The 16,763-nt window shown below is 46.5% G+C and overlaps 1 protein-coding gene across 1 annotated transcript in view; it reads right to left on the bottom strand.

Moving 5' to 3' along the window:
* RAB31 (RAB31, member RAS oncogene family) overlaps positions 1-16,763 on the bottom strand; it is a 110,238-nt gene that overhangs the window by 11,739 nt on the left and 81,736 nt on the right. Inside the window, exon 6 of the mRNA XM_082418743.1 lies at positions 5,522-5,631. Within this exon, the coding sequence (XP_082274869.1) occupies positions 5,522-5,631 (110 nt within the window). The remainder of the gene's footprint in view (positions 1-5,521; positions 5,632-16,763) is intronic.

The raw sequence follows: 16,763 nt of genomic DNA, 5'->3' as shown, positions 1-16,763 counted from the left end.
AATTTTTCCAAACTCATACGCTTGTACCTCTAATTACATTCACTTTAAAAAAAAAAAAACAAATATTTCTCACCTTGTTCTCAAACTAACAACAAACAAAAGCCTAGTTTCATCTCCAGATGTGATGTTCAGGACAAAGCCTGTGTTCTCTAGTCAGTATTCAAGTTAACTGAGCAGAAGCACAGCTGTCTGTCTGGCCTAGGTCCTGCCCCAATCCAGACATGTTTCTGTTGAGCCTGCAGCCCCAAGTCTTTTTGCCCTCAGGGAGAGATTCTTTTTAAAGGGTTGGGTATTTGAGTTGAATAACTGAAATCCACAAAGCAAACCTTGTGTTCCCCACACTCCAGAATCCGGTCTGCCAGGCTCCTAGCAAATCCAGCCTCAGAGGACTTGCTCCTGTGCTCACCTTCCTCCTTCCAGGGAAGGGAGCCTGGGGTGCATCTCAGGACCATGCTATTCCTTGTTCCCCATTTGGACCACTACCCAGTGTTCCTGGTTCTACTCCCAAAAGACTTCTGAAATTCACATCCACGTTTTTCCTCCTCATCCAGGCCTCTCTCCTAGAGGACCACAACTGTATCCTCCTCCTCCAGACACATTCTCCAGGGCGGATCTTCCCACTACAAGGCCTGCAAGCATCTGGCTCAGTCTCTAACACCCCCTCCCCCCCCCACCCCCCATGTGGTCCCTGAGCTCCCACCCTGCAGCCCACCCACCTCCTTTGTCTTCCTTAAAGGCTCCACCACTTCCTGCCTCAGGAACTCACACACCGTGTCCACTTGGCCTGACAGCTCTTCCTGAGCTCTCTGCCCTCTTCTCATTTTTCGGGTCTAGCCTAAAACCATCTCCCTGGGGAGACCTTCCCCAGCCAATCTAAAGTCCCCCCCTGTAACTGTCCCCACGGTCTTTGTACTTTTGCTTCTCAGCCTTGACTACGATGTGTAATTACACACCCACTTGACTGTACCCACAGCCCGTCTCCCCACTCGACCGTCAGTCTGTTTTGTTCCCCAGGCTGTCCCTGGTGTCCAGCATGGCCCCTGACCCACAAAAGAGAGAAGAAGAGAGAGACAGGAGGCCTGTCCAATGGGCTGGTGCTAGCCAACTTAAGTACCCATAGAAAAGTGACACATTTCACTTGATCCAGTGAATCCACTGAAATATTATCTCCTGGAACAGCATGAGATGAGCTGGAAGGTCCAGATTCAAAAACCTCAATTGGGCACGCTCCTATATCCTAGCCTCATCTTTCTGGGGAATGTGCCAGAATGAGATCAGCTCCCAGAGGACTTACAGCTCACCAGAAGAAGAGACGCATACCTGGAACCCTTGGAGAATCACTCAGAGAAAGAATATGTCCAAGTGTCAAAGTGATGGAGCAGACCATAGTAACCTCAAGTCAAAGGTGAGAGCCATGCATGAGGCTTCACGAAGGAAGGAGATTCCAGGGAATTAACATCTGCGGGGAGGAAGGGAGGAGCATCTCATGCCGGGTGGGGCGGGAGAGAGCGAACGTGCGAAGGAGGGAGCGAACGTGCGAAGGAGGGAGCGAACGTGCGAAGGAGGGAGCGAACGTGCGAAGGAGGGAGCAAAGATGAAGCCTTTAGTGCCGTCAGGGCTCCTCACCTGCCTCTCGAGGTGACTGAGACGGGCAGAGTAGTTTCACAGGGAAGACCATACAGGTTTGGGACAGCAGTCGCGTATTCTCTGTGTTTCCACACACCAATTTAAAAACTCAAAGGACAATAATTTTCTTGGCCAAGAATCCTTCCTATGTTTTAACTCAAAGAGGAAAATGTTAGTGTTCAAACTAAAGGTATAAAAACCCAGGAAAAAAAAAAAAAGAACAACCCCATGGGACTTCCCTGGCAGTCCAGTGGTTAAGACTCTGCATTTCCAATGCAGGGGGTGTGGGCTTGATCCCTGGTTGGGGAACTAAGATCCCACATGCCACGTGGTGCGGTTGAAAAAAAAGAACAGCCCTGAATGGAGATGCACAAAAGAACATTAGCCACACACCGTTGGGTAAAGCGGGTCCAAAAGTGCGCGGTGGAAAAGGGCACCAGGAGGAGGCCACCCGAGAACGGAGTGTGCACAGACCACCCCAAAGGGCAGCACCAAACACTTCACAGGGCAGCTTCAGTCTGAAAACAGTATTTTGCTGACAATTTCCAGTTACGAAATATATTAACTTATGTTCCCAAAACACAGTTGTCTCATTTCTGGCTTACGGGCCTTTCTGGGAATGTAAAAGGGAAACACTGGTCTCTTGCTCTGAGTCCGTATGAATCAATTTTGCTTAAGCACACCTCTTTAACGGCTTTTCTCCTCACTCCTCCTGCATGGTCTTCTGTGACTGCTCTCTCCCGGGCATGTTGCCTCTGCAACCCTGCTCTGGGGGGCACAGGTGTCAGCAATATCTTGCCCTATTTTGAGTTCAGGGAGGAGCACATGTAATACAAGTTGGAACAGGGGGCAGGAAAATAAACGAGGTGTCTGCTGTAATGTATCTAGGTGCACTCGGTACTGTGGGGTTTTGTTTTTTTTTTTTGGTACTGTGTTTTAAGTTAACCTGTAAGTGGGTGACAACATCCCACTCTGGAGACATGCACCTGAAGGAATAGAGGCCAGAGAGGCACCAGGGTCCACATTATAAATATGGACGGAGATCTCGCCACCGTCTGGGTATCCACAGGCTTCTTTGCTAAGGTAACTCTAACCAAAGTCTAATGAAATAGAAACAAACAACTGTTTATTTGACGTGGAAGATGAGGAGATACAAGAATTCAATGGCTTCTCTATGAATTAATGATTTGAAGCCATTACCCAGTGCTATAAGCAAAACGTTTTTTTTTTTTTGTTAAATGAAGCAGACCACCAGGCTCTCAGGAATTCCTTATGCAAAGTCCCCATCACTTTGATCCATAAAGACCTCATATGCATGAAGGGATTTATACTGGCTGAACAGAGCAAAGGAATAGCTTTTGAGTTGAGAGACTAACGCTTGGGCTTAGGCTTGCTTTCTTCCTTGAAGTCCTTATGTCATTTTATATTGAAAGCATGACTTTGCAGAAACCTCGGAAGGTCCCCTAGCTTGTGCAGAAATCCCAAGGTGAATTTCAGGTACACAGAGCTGCGCGGATGCTGGGGAGAGGGCTCTGGAAAATACCAGGAGCTGCACAGGGGCGGGTGTGAATGTCACAGTTATCAGGAGCTCTCCTGCTGCATTAATTAAAACCACTAATACATTCATAAAAACAAAATGTTTACTAGCTGTACAACTAGCCTGACGTACCAGAAAAGCTGAACGTCCCCAGAAAAGATAGAGTTTGAAGAAATACGAGGTTAGTGGAATGAGCTCAAGCCAAACCCTCTTAGACGTCACCCAGACTCACACGGCGCAGCCCTGCACCCACGGCCCAATTTCGGGAAGGAGCCGGAGTCTGAAGATGTGGGGTTTCCAACGTAAACCTACAGCCCTGGCGCACGAGCGTCCGACCTCCGAGGCCCGAGAGCTCAGAGAACACAATTGTTTTGAGGGTGAAACCACAGCAGGAATACAAATCCTTCTGAAGGAGGAAGGAAGGGAAGTGGATGTGGACCCCAGCGAACAAGTGGGACCAGGGCTGCAGAGCTCCACTGCTTCTTTCGCGTGTTCCTGGGCCCTGGAAGTAACCCAGGTCAGAGTTCCTCATGTGCGGTGAAGTCTCCTTCAAGCCAAGAGAAACAAGCAAAATATTCCCTGCTGTGGCTTCTCAGAGTCTGAAGTAACAAACCAAAACCAGGGGAAAGGAAATCAAATCTGTCCTGGGAAGCACGGCCCCTCTGCCTCTGAGAGGTTCGCCAACAGGGACTGCAGGCCACATGGAGACCAAAACATCAGTTTCCCTTCTGGAATTCCCTTCTGGAATTGCCTGCAGCCCAGATTCTTGAGAACAACTGCCAACTGTTCTGGGGTTCGGCCTTTCCTGAGACGGGCACCCCAGGACTTTGGGTCCCTGCACCTGGCTAGGCACACGCTCTGAGGGCATCTCAGGACACAGTTTCCCGAGATAGCCACCGGCAGGTCGCTCTCTGGGGGTACCCAGGATGGAAAGCTGTTACCAAGGAAGCTGTGAAGGTTCAAGCTGGACGTCAGCTGGGGAACAGCCGCAGATAAAGGTTATTCGTGAGACCAACATAAAGATAGGGAAGCAAACACGACCCAGGACTGGGAACAAAGACAAGAGCCATCAGCTTCCATCAGTAACTGATCAGATGGACCCGGAGACGGTCATGCTGAGTGAAGTAAGCCAGGCAGAGAACAACAAATACCATATGACATCACTTCTTACATGTGGAGTGTAAAAAACAAAATACAAATGAATTTATTTACAAAACAGAAACAGCTGACAGACATAGAAAACAAACTTATGGTCACCAAAGGGGAAAGGGGAGGGATAAATTGGGAGTTTGGGATTGACATATACACACTACTATATATAAAATAGATAACCAATAAGGACCTACTGTATAGCACAGGGAACTGTGCTCAATATCTTGTAATAACCTGTAAGAGAAAAGCATCTGAAAAAAAGTATATATATATACACACACGTATAACTGAATGACTTTGCTGTATACCTGAAACTAACATGACGTTGTAAATCAACTATACTTCAATTAAAAAAAAAAAAAACTCATCAGAAATGAGGAAGAGTTTTCCACACCGACTCTCCACCCACTTCCCAACTTCAGGTCACATGGGATGAAGACAACACTTCTTGCCGACAATCACGAGGCAAAAGAAATGACTAAAAGCTTCTCTTGTTTCGTTTGCCCAGAGTCATTCAGTTTCATGGGTGATTTTGGTTTTCTATACATTTATCACTCTCTATTTTCTTTCTCCTCCCCTGGACATACTAACATAAAATGCTATAAAATACATAATTCTTTGATCAAAATAAATTTTATTTTTCAACAGGATTACTTCATTTTGATTCACGAAACCCAGACTCAGCAGGTGAAAGCACAGACTCGTGGAGATGGAGAATGAGGATGCACGGTGTGGGTCTGCAGTAATCAGGGCAGAACTGCAGGGTTTAGCATCTGTGGCATTGGACAAATTCACACAGAGGAAATGCTCTCCTCTGGAGCTCCCTGGTTTTTATCCTCTGACTCCCAGAGCATAAAAATGCAAGCTATCGGGGCTTCCCTGGTGGCGCAGTGGTTGAGAATCTGCCTGCCAATGCAGGGGACACAGGTTCGAGCCCTGGTCTGGGAAGATCCCACATGCCGCGGAGCAACTAGGCCCGTGAGCCACAACTACTGAGCCTGTGCGTCTGGAACCTGTGCTCTGCAACAAGAGAGGCCGCGATAGTGAGAGGCCCGCGCGCCGCGATGAAGAGTGGCCCCCGCTCGCCGCAACTAGAGAAAGCCCTCGCACAGAAACGAAGACCCAACACAGCCAAAAATAAAAATAAATTAATTAATTTTTTTTAAAAAATGCAAGCTATGCTGAAAACACAAATCAGGTACTTACTGATTCCTTGAAAGAGCTCTTCGATATTAATTGCATTCTTTGCACTGGTCTCAACCACAACAGCACCAATGGCCTCTGCGTACTCCTTAGCGTCCTTCAAGGGCACCTCCCTGGAAAAGAGGGCAAACCCAGACACAGATGAATGCTCGTTTGTACAGGATAAATAATCCGACGGAGCAAAGAAAAAGCTCACGTGCAAACAGCTCCCTTGTGGTCCTGCAGAATAATAACTCGGTTGCTCAGCAAGTATTGAAAACCTAGGATGGGTGAGGCTTTTTCAAGTTTAAAACCTGGTCTCTGGCATCCATGGAGATAAACTACTGTCCCCGGTCCCACCGAAGGAAAGAACTCCAGAACAGTAGGAAAAGGCTTTAGGAGTAAGGCCAGCTTTCAGAGTTAGGGATGATTCCAAAATTTTTTCCCATAATAATGACTCAATATTTTAAAAAATTTGTGTATGTGCAAATGCATGCGTACATGCTTTTCTAAGGATTTCCATATATTGTCTTTTATAAATCAGAGAAAATATGTGACATGATCTGGAGGTTTGGCAGTGAGCATGTTCACAGCTCCAATGGCACATTTAGATGGATAATCTAAAAAAGACATTTATTGATGTACTTCTCATGTGAAGATACTGTGGTGGATCCAAACATTTAAAAAGACACAGTTCCTATTCTCCAGAAGTTTATTGATGTATTCAACCAATATTTAGTGAGTGCTGTTGTATGCCAGCCTTTCTTTCAGGTGTAGAGAAAACCCTAGTCCCTGCCTTCTGGAATCTACACTTGAGAGTGAAGACACACCCCCCCACGGCCACGCTAAGGCACAACACTGTCATATCTGTGTGGATAGCAAAGTGCTCAGGAGTAGCGGGGTAGAGAGCCATGCATTTGATCAACGGAACCCAGGCAGGTGCCTTGGAGGAAGTCACTGAAGTGTGGCCACAAGCGGCAGTGAGAACATGGACCAGGGCCTGTGATACAGCAGCCTGACGAAGGCCCCCCAGGTGGGGAGCGCCCTCATTCCCCCATCCCAGGTGCCATGGAAAGTCAACTCTGCACCCAGCACTGCCTTGGGTACAATGGAGGGTTGACAATGAAGGACATGGGGTCTGAGTGCAGAGAAAGTCAGTGATGGGGCTGAGAGGGTCCAGCAGGAATCGTGGACGGGCAGGTGGGCACCTAGTGGTCACGGAGGGCCAGCGACAGGGTCAGCTCCACATCCTAGGGAAATAGGGGCACGAAAGGGACTCGAGGGGGAGGCAGGGGAGAGTTTGCCAGCTCCTCCAGTGTTGCAGGCAAGAGAATGCAGGGCTGGGCTGGGGGGATGCTACAGGGAGAGGGCAGAGGGCAGGGGAAAATCAAAACTGGGAGGGCAGTTCTTCTATAGGCCTCATTGATGGTTTCAGCTGGTGCATAAAGTTACTGGGAAGGGCTTCCCTGGTGGCGCAGTGGTTAAGAATCCTCCTGCCAATGCAGGGCACATGGGTTCGAGCCCTGGTCCAGTAAGATCCCATATGCTGCAGAGCGACTAAGCCCGTGCGCCACAACTACTGAGCCCACGTGCCTAGAGCCCATGCTCCGCAACAAGAGAAGCCACTGCAATGAGAAGCCCGCGCACCGCAACGAAGAGTAGCCCCCGCTTGCCACAACTAGAGAAAGCCCGCGCACAGCAACGAAGACCCAGTGTAGCCAGAAATAAAATAAATAAATGTATATTAAAAAAGAAAGTTACTGGGCAACTTCTACCTGGCATTTAAATTCTCTCCAGACCCCAAATCATATGAGAGGAGGACTTTTCAGGCACTTCCTGGGAAAGGGTCCCACTGCCACCTTCAAGACGGTGGTCCCAGGAGAAAAGAGGCCTCCTGAGCCGTGTCAGCTGGAATCTGCACTTGCGTTATCATTCTCACCAAAGATGCACCGGGCAAAATGACCCTTCTGGGTCTACCCTCTTTCTTGTTTTCTAACAGACAAGCCCCGGGCCTCTCAGTTATTAAAAATAAGTCTTCAGTTTTTTGGTGGCGGTGAATTTTACAGTTGAAATATTTCAGAAGAGGGCTTGTCTAGGTTCAGTCTGGCAAGTCACCCTATTTTTTCTGTCTTCCTGGCAGTCTTTATCAAACCACAAATTGAAGGGTGGGGCTCCTCTCTGCGCAAAGGTGGTGCAGATAAGACGGGCTGTGTCTGCTCATCTCTCCCTGGGGTAGGGGCCCATCTGGCAACCAAGCAAGCTGCAGCGACCCCGCCCCTCCGTTCTTAACTCCCCTCTCATCAGCCCCCTCGCTGGACGAAGAGGAGCAGAATAGTTTCTGCCAGGGTTACGGTGAGAACAAAGTCACTTGCAATGCAATACAATCTATCCATCCTGAGGACCGCAGTAAACCTCGGAGAAGGGTTAATTCTCTCAGAGCCAACAACGCTGGGCCCTGAAATGCAGAGAGAAGAGAAGCGTGTCCTCAGCTCTCCCCCAGGTTTCGAAACGGGTCTCGTTAAACAAATGACTGGCCAAGGTGACACAGTGTGACTCGGGGCAGAGACAGGGGCCAACGCAGGGCCCTCTGGCTCTGCCCCCTTTGCTCCTGTCACAACCAGCAAACAGGCACCCACATTCCAGAAGCTGTTCCTTCAATCTTTACGGACAAAGAAATAACCCCAAACTGCAGCACACTGGAGGCGGAGCGGAGGCAGGGCCAGGTATAGCCCGTCCTGTAGAACAGGTTCTCCCGCCAGGAGTCTGGAGGCCAGGCAAGTCCCGCTCCTCTCAGATGAACTGAGATTAGAAGGACCACCCACTCCTGGGTCTGCGAAAGTGTGTCTCACCACTGTGATATCACACGAAATATGTCTTTGTCCCTGGTTCTTGGCGCAGAGCTCCTGAAGCCCATGGAGTTTCCCGAGTGGTCGGTGCGTCTTTGTTATTCACGAAGAGCCCCCAGGAGACCACACCTGAGTTTCTGATGGGGCTGCAGGACAGGAGCTGGTGGCCCAGCTGAGTAGAGGAGGGGGAACTTTCAGCCCCACTCCCAATCTTGGGCGGGGGGCTGGAGATTTAATCAGTCACGACCAAGTAATGACACCTCAATAAAAAGCCTTGAACACAAGGCTTGGGGAGCTGCGGGTTGATGAACACACGGAGGTGCTGGGAGGGTGGGGTGCCCGGGGAGGGCGTTCGAGCTCCACGCAACAGCCCCTCCCTACCCCCCAAACCTTGTCTTATGTGTCTCTCCCATGTGCCTGGTCTTGAGTTGTATCCGTTATAAAAATGAATCACAAGTCTAGTGCTGTCTTGAGTTCTGTGAGTCTGTTCTCGTGAATGATTGAACCTGGGCGGGCCAGTCACAGACCCATAAAATGCGTCGCCTGCTGGGCAGAAGCGTGGGTGACTTGGGGATAACCAAGACCTGCGCTGGTGTCTGAAGGGGCGGGCAGTCTCGTGGGACTGAGTTCATGACTCGTGGGGTCGGTGTTAACCGTGGGTCAGTCAGCATCAGAAATGTGCTGAGCTGCGGGACAGCTGGTTGGTGTCCAAGAATTGTTGCTGGAACAAACGGTACAGCTACAATCTGAAAGGAGAACCCTGGGGAGGTGAGTGGGTGCTTCCTCGGGGCCCCTGGAAGGTGTGTGACCATCCGGTGACCTTGGAACCCCCCCAGCTGTGTCTCGGGGGAGGCCACACACAGCCCGGGGAGACTGGAAGGTGCCAGCATCAACTGGTCTTCTGTAATCTCCATCACAGGAGACATGGCATCCATGACTTTCCTTCATTTCTTTCAACAAATATTTACCGAATGTCTGCCATAGGCTGGGTGCTGTGATAGGCCTTAAACAGGTAAATTGAAACAAGTCCACCCAAGCCAAGGTATAAACACACAGCTAGTCAATTTTGATGGGAAAGAGTATTTTCAGACTTTCAAGATGAAGCTACATACACAAAGTCAGGACTCCCAGAAGTCACCCTGGAGACCACGGAGAAAAACACCAACTGCCAGGGACCACAAGAAGAAACGGAGTCAGGACGAGCGTGCAGAGCTGGGTGACAGCGGGGCGGGGGTGGTGGTGAAAGCATCACGGGTCAGCATCTGGGATGGGCAGCTGCCTCCAGCAGACTGGCCTGCGTTGGGCATGCGGTTACAGCCTCAGAGGGCCATAGCCGTGTGAAGAGCAAATGGGCTTGGAAAACATCACTTCTCTATTTATACTCACCGCCTTTCAGCCACAAACCGGCCGCTCTCCCTGTAAACCTGCTGTTTCCTAGGCCAGAAGCCCTGGAGGTGCCTACAAGGCGGCCCCTCCCCTCTCACCCCGAAGTGATCAGGCCCTGGCCCCCATCACTCAGGTTTCTGCTGTTGCCTCTACCTGGTCCTCCAGCCTCCTGCAATCTATCACCCCCAGGCCCACCGTGGGGATCTTTCAAAACTACACATCTATCAAGTATTCCGTGAATAGAATTCTTCCATGTCTTCCAACCAATGAAACCTAGCGCCTTAGCAGGACGAGGCTTCCTGCCTTAGTCCTCCCCGTTCATGCCCGAAGGGACAGCCACTCTGGGACCTCGTTGTGCTCACGTCTGTTTCTGGGCCTTGCACCTGCTCTGGTCCACCCCTCCCCGCCCCCTTCCACACGTGGCCTCCTGGAGAGCTCCGCGCAGCACCCCCTCCTCGAGAGCAGCCTGGGGGCTGCCATCATCCTGGTGAGATTCTGTCTCCCTAATGGGCTATGGATCTCTTATGATCAGGACCACGTTTTGTTTTTAAGGGGCCGGGATCCTAGCGGTGCCAGGCGCCTAGGAGGTGATCGGTAAGTACCTGCTGAATGACTGAGTGACAGTCACACCCAGTGGCCTTCAGCAGAGAGGAGGACTGAGGTAGAGGGACCATGGGGTCTTCGGAGGAAAGATGGGGAGTGCTGACAAGGACAACTGGAAAAGTCCTGGGCGGCGAAGACTCACCCAACCTTCTGAAAGGGCCAGGAGGGAGGCTTAGGGCTGAAAACACAGGAAAGGGGGCGTCTCCTCCCAGCCCCAGGCTCGGATGGTAATCAGGTGTTATATTTCAGCGGGGTCCACGCAGCGTGGACGGTATGTATCTGGGACTCAGGCAGAGCCCACAGCCCTGGGAGGCTCCCCGTGGGGCAGGAGGGCAGGAAACAGCATCCTTGTGGCTCCGGATTTCTCAACAGGCTGTGCCGCCCAATGAGGGTCCATGTTTTGTTGGTGGTGGGTGTAACCCGGCAACACGGCAGCTGACTCATTCCGACCCCAGGGCTATTTAATTCCCCATGAGCCTCCTCCACGGATGGCAGGGGGAGAGGAGGTCAGGGATCCCAAGAAGGAGCTCCTGGGCCCCACCTGTCAGGAGGGGAATCCAACCTGCAGGCCAGGGCAGAATAGCGCTCTGCCCCTAGGAGTTCATTGGCAAGTTCACCTCCTGTGTCCCTCCTGAAAGTCAACGGAGACAGGTGACCTCCACTGGGCCTCCCGTGCAGAAGAGCAGTACTGTGGCAGTGAATTCTCATTCAGAAGCTCTGAATGACAGGTGGCCTAGTCAGTACCCAATGTGAGGAAGGTAGCTCAACGTGCTGCTCACAGAAGTAAAATGTTCTTCTCCTTCAGTACACAGCCTCATCATGTCTCCCTCGCTCGGGTCTTAGCCCCTGTGCTTCCAGAGGGGCGAACGCTTTACCACTTTATTTTATTTTACTTATTTTTGAATTTTATTTATTTTTTTATAAGCAGGTTATTAGTCATCAGTTTTATACACATCAGTGTATACACGTCAATCCCAATCGCCCAATTCATCACACCACCATCCCCACCCCACCGCGGCTTTCCCCCGTTGGTGTCCATACGTTTGTTCTCTACATCTGTGTGTTTATTTCTGCCCTGCATACTAGTTCATCTGTACCATTTTCTAGGTTCCACATATATGCGTTAATATACAATATTTGTTTTTCTCTTTCTGACTTACTTCACTCTGTATGACAGTCTCTAGATCCATCCACGTCTTAACAAATGACCCAATTTCGTTCCTTTTTATGGCTGAGTAATATTCCATTGTATATATGTACCACTTCTTCTTTATCCATTCGTCTGTTGATGGGCATTTAGGTTGCTTCCATGACCTGGGTATTGTAAATAGTGCTGCAATGAACATTGGGGTGCATGTGTCTTTTTGAATTATGGTTTTCTCTGGGTATATGCCCAGTAGTGGGATTGCTAGATCATACGGTAATTCTATTTTTAGTTTTTTAAGGAAGCTCTTTACTGTTCTCCATAGTGGCTGTATCAATTTACATTCCCACCAACAGTGCAAGAGGGTTCCCTTTTTCCACACCCTCTCCAGCATTTGTTGTTTGTAGATTTTCTGATGATGCCCATTCTAAGTGGTGTGAGGTGATACCTCATTGTAGTTTTGATTTGCATTTCTCTAATAATTAGTGATGTGGAGCAGCTTTTCATGTGCTTCTTGGCCATCTGTATGTCTTCCTTGGAGAAATGTCTATTTAGGTCTGCTGCCCATTTTTGGATTGGGTTGTTTTTTTAATATTGAGCTGCATGAGCTGTTTATATATTTTGGAGATTAATCCTTTGTCCGTTGATTCGTTCGTAAATATTTTCTCCCATTCTGAGGGTTGTCTTTTCGTCTTGTTTATAGTTTCCTTTGCTGTGCAAAAGCTTTGAAGTTTCATTAGGTCCCATTTGTTTATTTTTGTTTTTATTTCCATTACTCTAGAAGGTGGGTCAAAAAAGATCTTGCTGTGATTTATGTCAAAGAGTGTTCTTCCTATGTTTTCCTCTAAGAGTTTTATAGTGTCTGGTCTTACGTTTAGGTCTCTAATCCATTTTGAGTTTATTTTTGTATATGGTGTTAGGGAGTGTTCTAATTTCATTCTTTTACATGCAGCAGTCCAGTTTTCCCAGCACCACTTATTGAAGAGACTGTCTTCTCTCCATTGCATATCCTTGCCTCCTTTGTCATAGATTAGTTGACCATATGCGTGGGTTTATCTCTGGGCTTTCTATCTTGTTCCATTGATCTATATTTCTGTTTTTGTGCCAGTACCATATTGTCTTGATTACTGTAGCTTTGTAGTATAGTCTGAAGTCAGAGAGTCTGATTCCTCCAGCTTCACTTTTTTCTCTCAAGACTGCTTTGGCTATTCGGGGTCTTTTGTGTCTCCATACAAATTTTAAGATTTTTTGTTCTAGTACTATAAAAAATGCCATTGGTAATTTGACAGGGATTGCATTGAATCTGTAGATTGCTTTTGGGTAGTATAGTCATTTTCACAATATGGATTCTTCCAATCCAAGAAAATGGTATATCTCTCCATCTGTTGGTATCATCTTTAATTTCTTTCATCAGTGTCTTATAGTTTTCTGCATACAGGTCTTTTGTCTCCCTAGGTAGGTTTATTCCTAGGTATTTTATTCTTTTTGTTGCAATGGTGAATGGGATTGTTTCCTTAATTTCTCTTTCTGGTCTTTCGTTTTTAGTGTATAGGAATGCAAGAGATTTCTGTGCATTAATTTTGTATCCTGCAACTTTACCAAATTCATTGATTAGCTCTAGTAGTTTTCTGGTGGCATCTTTAGGATTCTCTATGTATAGTATCATGTCATCTGCAAACAGTAACAGTTTTACTTCTTCTTTTCCAATTTGTATTCCTTTTATTTCTTTTTCTTCTCTGATTGCCGTGGCTAGGACTTCCAAAACTATGTTGAATAATAGTGGTGAGACTGAACATCCTTATCTCGTTCCTGATCTTAGAGGAAATGCTTTCAGTTTTTCACCATTGAAAATGATGTTTGCTGTGGGTTTGTCATATATGGCCTTTATTATGTTGAGGTAGGTTCCCTCTATGCCCACTTTCTGGAGAGTTTTTATCATAAATTGGTGTTGAATTTTGTCAAAAGCTTTTTCTGCATCTATTGAGATGATCATATGGTTTTTATTCTTCAATTTGTTAATATGGTGTATCACATTGATTAATTTGCGTATATTGAAGAATCCCTGTATCCCTGGGATAAATCCCACTTGATCATGGTGTATGATCCTTTTAATGTGTTGTTGGATTCAGTTTGCTAGTATTTTGTTGAGGATTTTTGTATCTATATTCATCAGTGATACTGGTCTGTAATTTTCTTTTTTTGTAGTATCTTTGTCTGGTTTTGGTATCAGGGTGATGGTGGCCTCATAGAATGAGTTTGGGAGTGTTCCTTCCTCTGCAATTTTTTGAAAGAGTTTGAGAAGGATGGGTGTTAGCTCTTCTCTAAATGTTTGATAGAATTCACCTGTGAAGCCATCTGGTCCTGGACTTTTGTCTGTTGGAAGATTTTTAATCACAGTTTCAATTTCATTGCTTGTGATTGGTCTGTTCATATTTTCTATTGCTTCCTGGTTCAGTCTTGGAAGGTTATACCTTTCTAAGAATTTGTCCATTTCTTCCAGGTTGTCCATTTTATTGGCATAGAGTTGCTTGTAGTAGTCTCTTAGGATGCTTTGCATTTCTGCAGTGTCTGTTGTAACTTCTCCTTTTTCATTTGTAATGTTATTGATTTGAGTCCTCTTCCTCTTTTTCTTGATGAGTCTGGCTAATGGTTTATCAATCTTGTTTATCTTCTCAAAGAACCAGCTTTTAGTTTTATTGATCTTTGCTATTGTTTTCTTTGTTTGTATTTCATTTATTTCTGCTCTGATCTTTATGATTTCTTTCCTTCTGCTAACTTTGGGCTTTGTTTGTTCTTATTTCTCTAGTTCCTTTAGGTGTAAGGTTAGATTGTTTATTTGAGATTTTTCTTGTTTCTTGAGGTAGGCTTGTATAGCTATAAACTTCCCTCTTAGAACTGCTTTTGCTGCATCCCATACGTTTTGGATCGTCATGTTTTCATTGCCATTTGTCTCTAGGTATTTTTTGATTTCCTCTTTGATTTCTTCAGTGATCTCTTGGTTATTTAGTAACATATTGTTTAGCTTCCATGTGTTTGTGATTTTTACGTTTTTTTCCCTGTAATTCATTTCTAATCTCATAGCGTTGTGGTCAGAAAAGATGCTTGATATGATTTCAATTTTCTTCAATTTACTGAGGCTTGATTTGTGACCCAAGATGTGATCTATCCTGGAGAATGTTCCATGTGCACTTGAGAAGAAAGTGTAATCTGCTGTTTTTGGATGGAATGTCCTATAAATATCAATTAAATCTATCTGGTCTATTGTGTCATTTAAAGCTTCTGTTTCCTTATTTATTTTCATTTTGGATGATCTGTCCATTGGTGTAAGTGAGGTATTAAAGTCCCCCACTATTACTGTGTTACTGTCGATTTCCTCTTTTATAGCTGTTAGCAGTTGCCTTATGTATTGAGGTGCTCCTATGTTGGGTGCATATATATTTATAATTGTTATATCTTCTTCTTGGATTGATCCCTTGATCATTATGTAGTGTCCTTCCTTGTCTCTTGTAACATTCTTTATTTTAAAGTCTATTTTATCTGATATGAGTATAGCTACTCCAGCTTTCTTTTGATTTCCATTTGCATGGAATATCTTTTTCCATCCCCTCATTTTCAGTCTGTATGTGTCCCTAGGTCTGAAGTGGGTCTCTTGTAGACAGCATCTATATGGGTCTTGTGTTTGTATCCATTCAGCAAGCCTGTGTCTTTTGGTTGGAGCATTTAATCCATTCATGTTTAAGGTAATTATCGATATTTATGTTCCTGTGACCATTTTCTTAATTGTTTTGGGTTTGTTTTTGTAGGTCCTTTTCTTCTCTTGTGTTTCCCACTTAGAGAAGTTCCTTTAGCATTTGCTGTAGAGCTGGTTTGGTGGTGCTGAATTCTCTTAGCTTTTGCTTGTCTGTAAAGCTTTTGATTTCTCCATCGAATCTGAGATCCTTGCCAGGTAGGGTAATCTTGGTTGTAGGTTCTTCCCTTTCATCACTTTAAGTATATCATGCCACTCCCTTCTGGCTTGCAGAGTTTCTGCTGAGAAATCAGCTGTTAACCTTATGGGAGTTCCCCTGTATGTTATTTGTCATTTTTCCCTTGCTGCTTTCAGTAATTTTTCTTTGTCTTTAATTTTTGCCAATTTGATTACTATGTGTCTTGGTGTGTTTCTCCTTGGGTTTATCCTGTATGGGACTCGCGATGCACACACTACTTTGTGTGTGCCCTCCAAGAGTGGAATCTCTGTTTCCCCCAGTCCTGTCAGAGTCCTGCAGTCAAATCCCGCTAGCCTTCAAAGTCTGATTCTCTAGGAATTCCTCCTCCTGTTGCTGGACACCCCGGTTGGGAAGCCTGACGTGGGGCTCAGAACCTTCACTCCAGTGGGTGGACTTCTGTGGTATAAGTGTTCTCCAGTTTGTGAGTCACCCACCCAGCAGTTATGGGATTTGATTTTATTGTGATTGCACCCCTCCTACCATCTCACTGTGGCTTCTCCTTTGTCTTTGGATGTGGGTTATCTTTTTTGGTGAGTTTCAGTGTCTTCCTGTCGATGACTGTTCAGCAGTTAGTTGTGATTCTGGTGTTCTTGCAAGAGGGAGTGAGAGCATGTCCTTCTACTCCGCCATCTTGGTTCAGGGCCTCCACTTTACCATTTTAAATGTAACGTAGGGACTTCCCTGGTGGCAAAGTGGTTAAAAATCTGCCTGCCAATGCAGGGGACACAGGTTGGATCCCTGGTCCAGGAAGATCCCACATGCCGCGGAGCAACTAAGCCCCTGTGCCAAAACTACTGAGCCTGTGCTCTAGAGCCCACGAGCCACAACTACTAAGCCCATGCACCACAACTACTGAGCCCGTGCACCTAGAGCCCATACTCTGCAACAAGAGAAGCCACTCCAATGAGAAGCCCGTGCACCACAATGAAGAGTAGACCCCGCTCCCCACAACTAGGGAAAGCCTATGTGCAGCAATGAAGACCCAACGCAGCCAAAAATAAATAAATTAATTTATATAAAAAATATAAATGTAACATAAGTTGATATTATAAATTGCTCAAAACTATACCCGGCACATAGAAGGTGTTTACTTAATACATCTTTACAAAGATGGCACCACTTTCTTAGAGAATGCCAAAAACATAGAGGAAATGAAGCAAGTGGAGGAAACAAGTAAGTAGGAGGCTCAAATTGCCTCAGAGCCTGAGTACATTTATTTGACTCACGCTCCTCATTTTACAGCCCACGAAGGCTCCCAGGCCAGTCATCACTGTTCCACAGAAGAACGGGGGACACAGGGT

Source organism: Balaenoptera physalus (genome assembly GCF_965194825.1).
Source record: "Balaenoptera physalus genome assembly, chromosome: 12".
NCBI classification, from domain to species: Eukaryota; Metazoa; Chordata; class Mammalia; order Artiodactyla; family Balaenopteridae; genus Balaenoptera; species Balaenoptera physalus.
The sequence above is the reverse complement of the archived record's forward strand: the minus strand, read 5'-3'. Positions and strand labels throughout refer to the sequence as shown.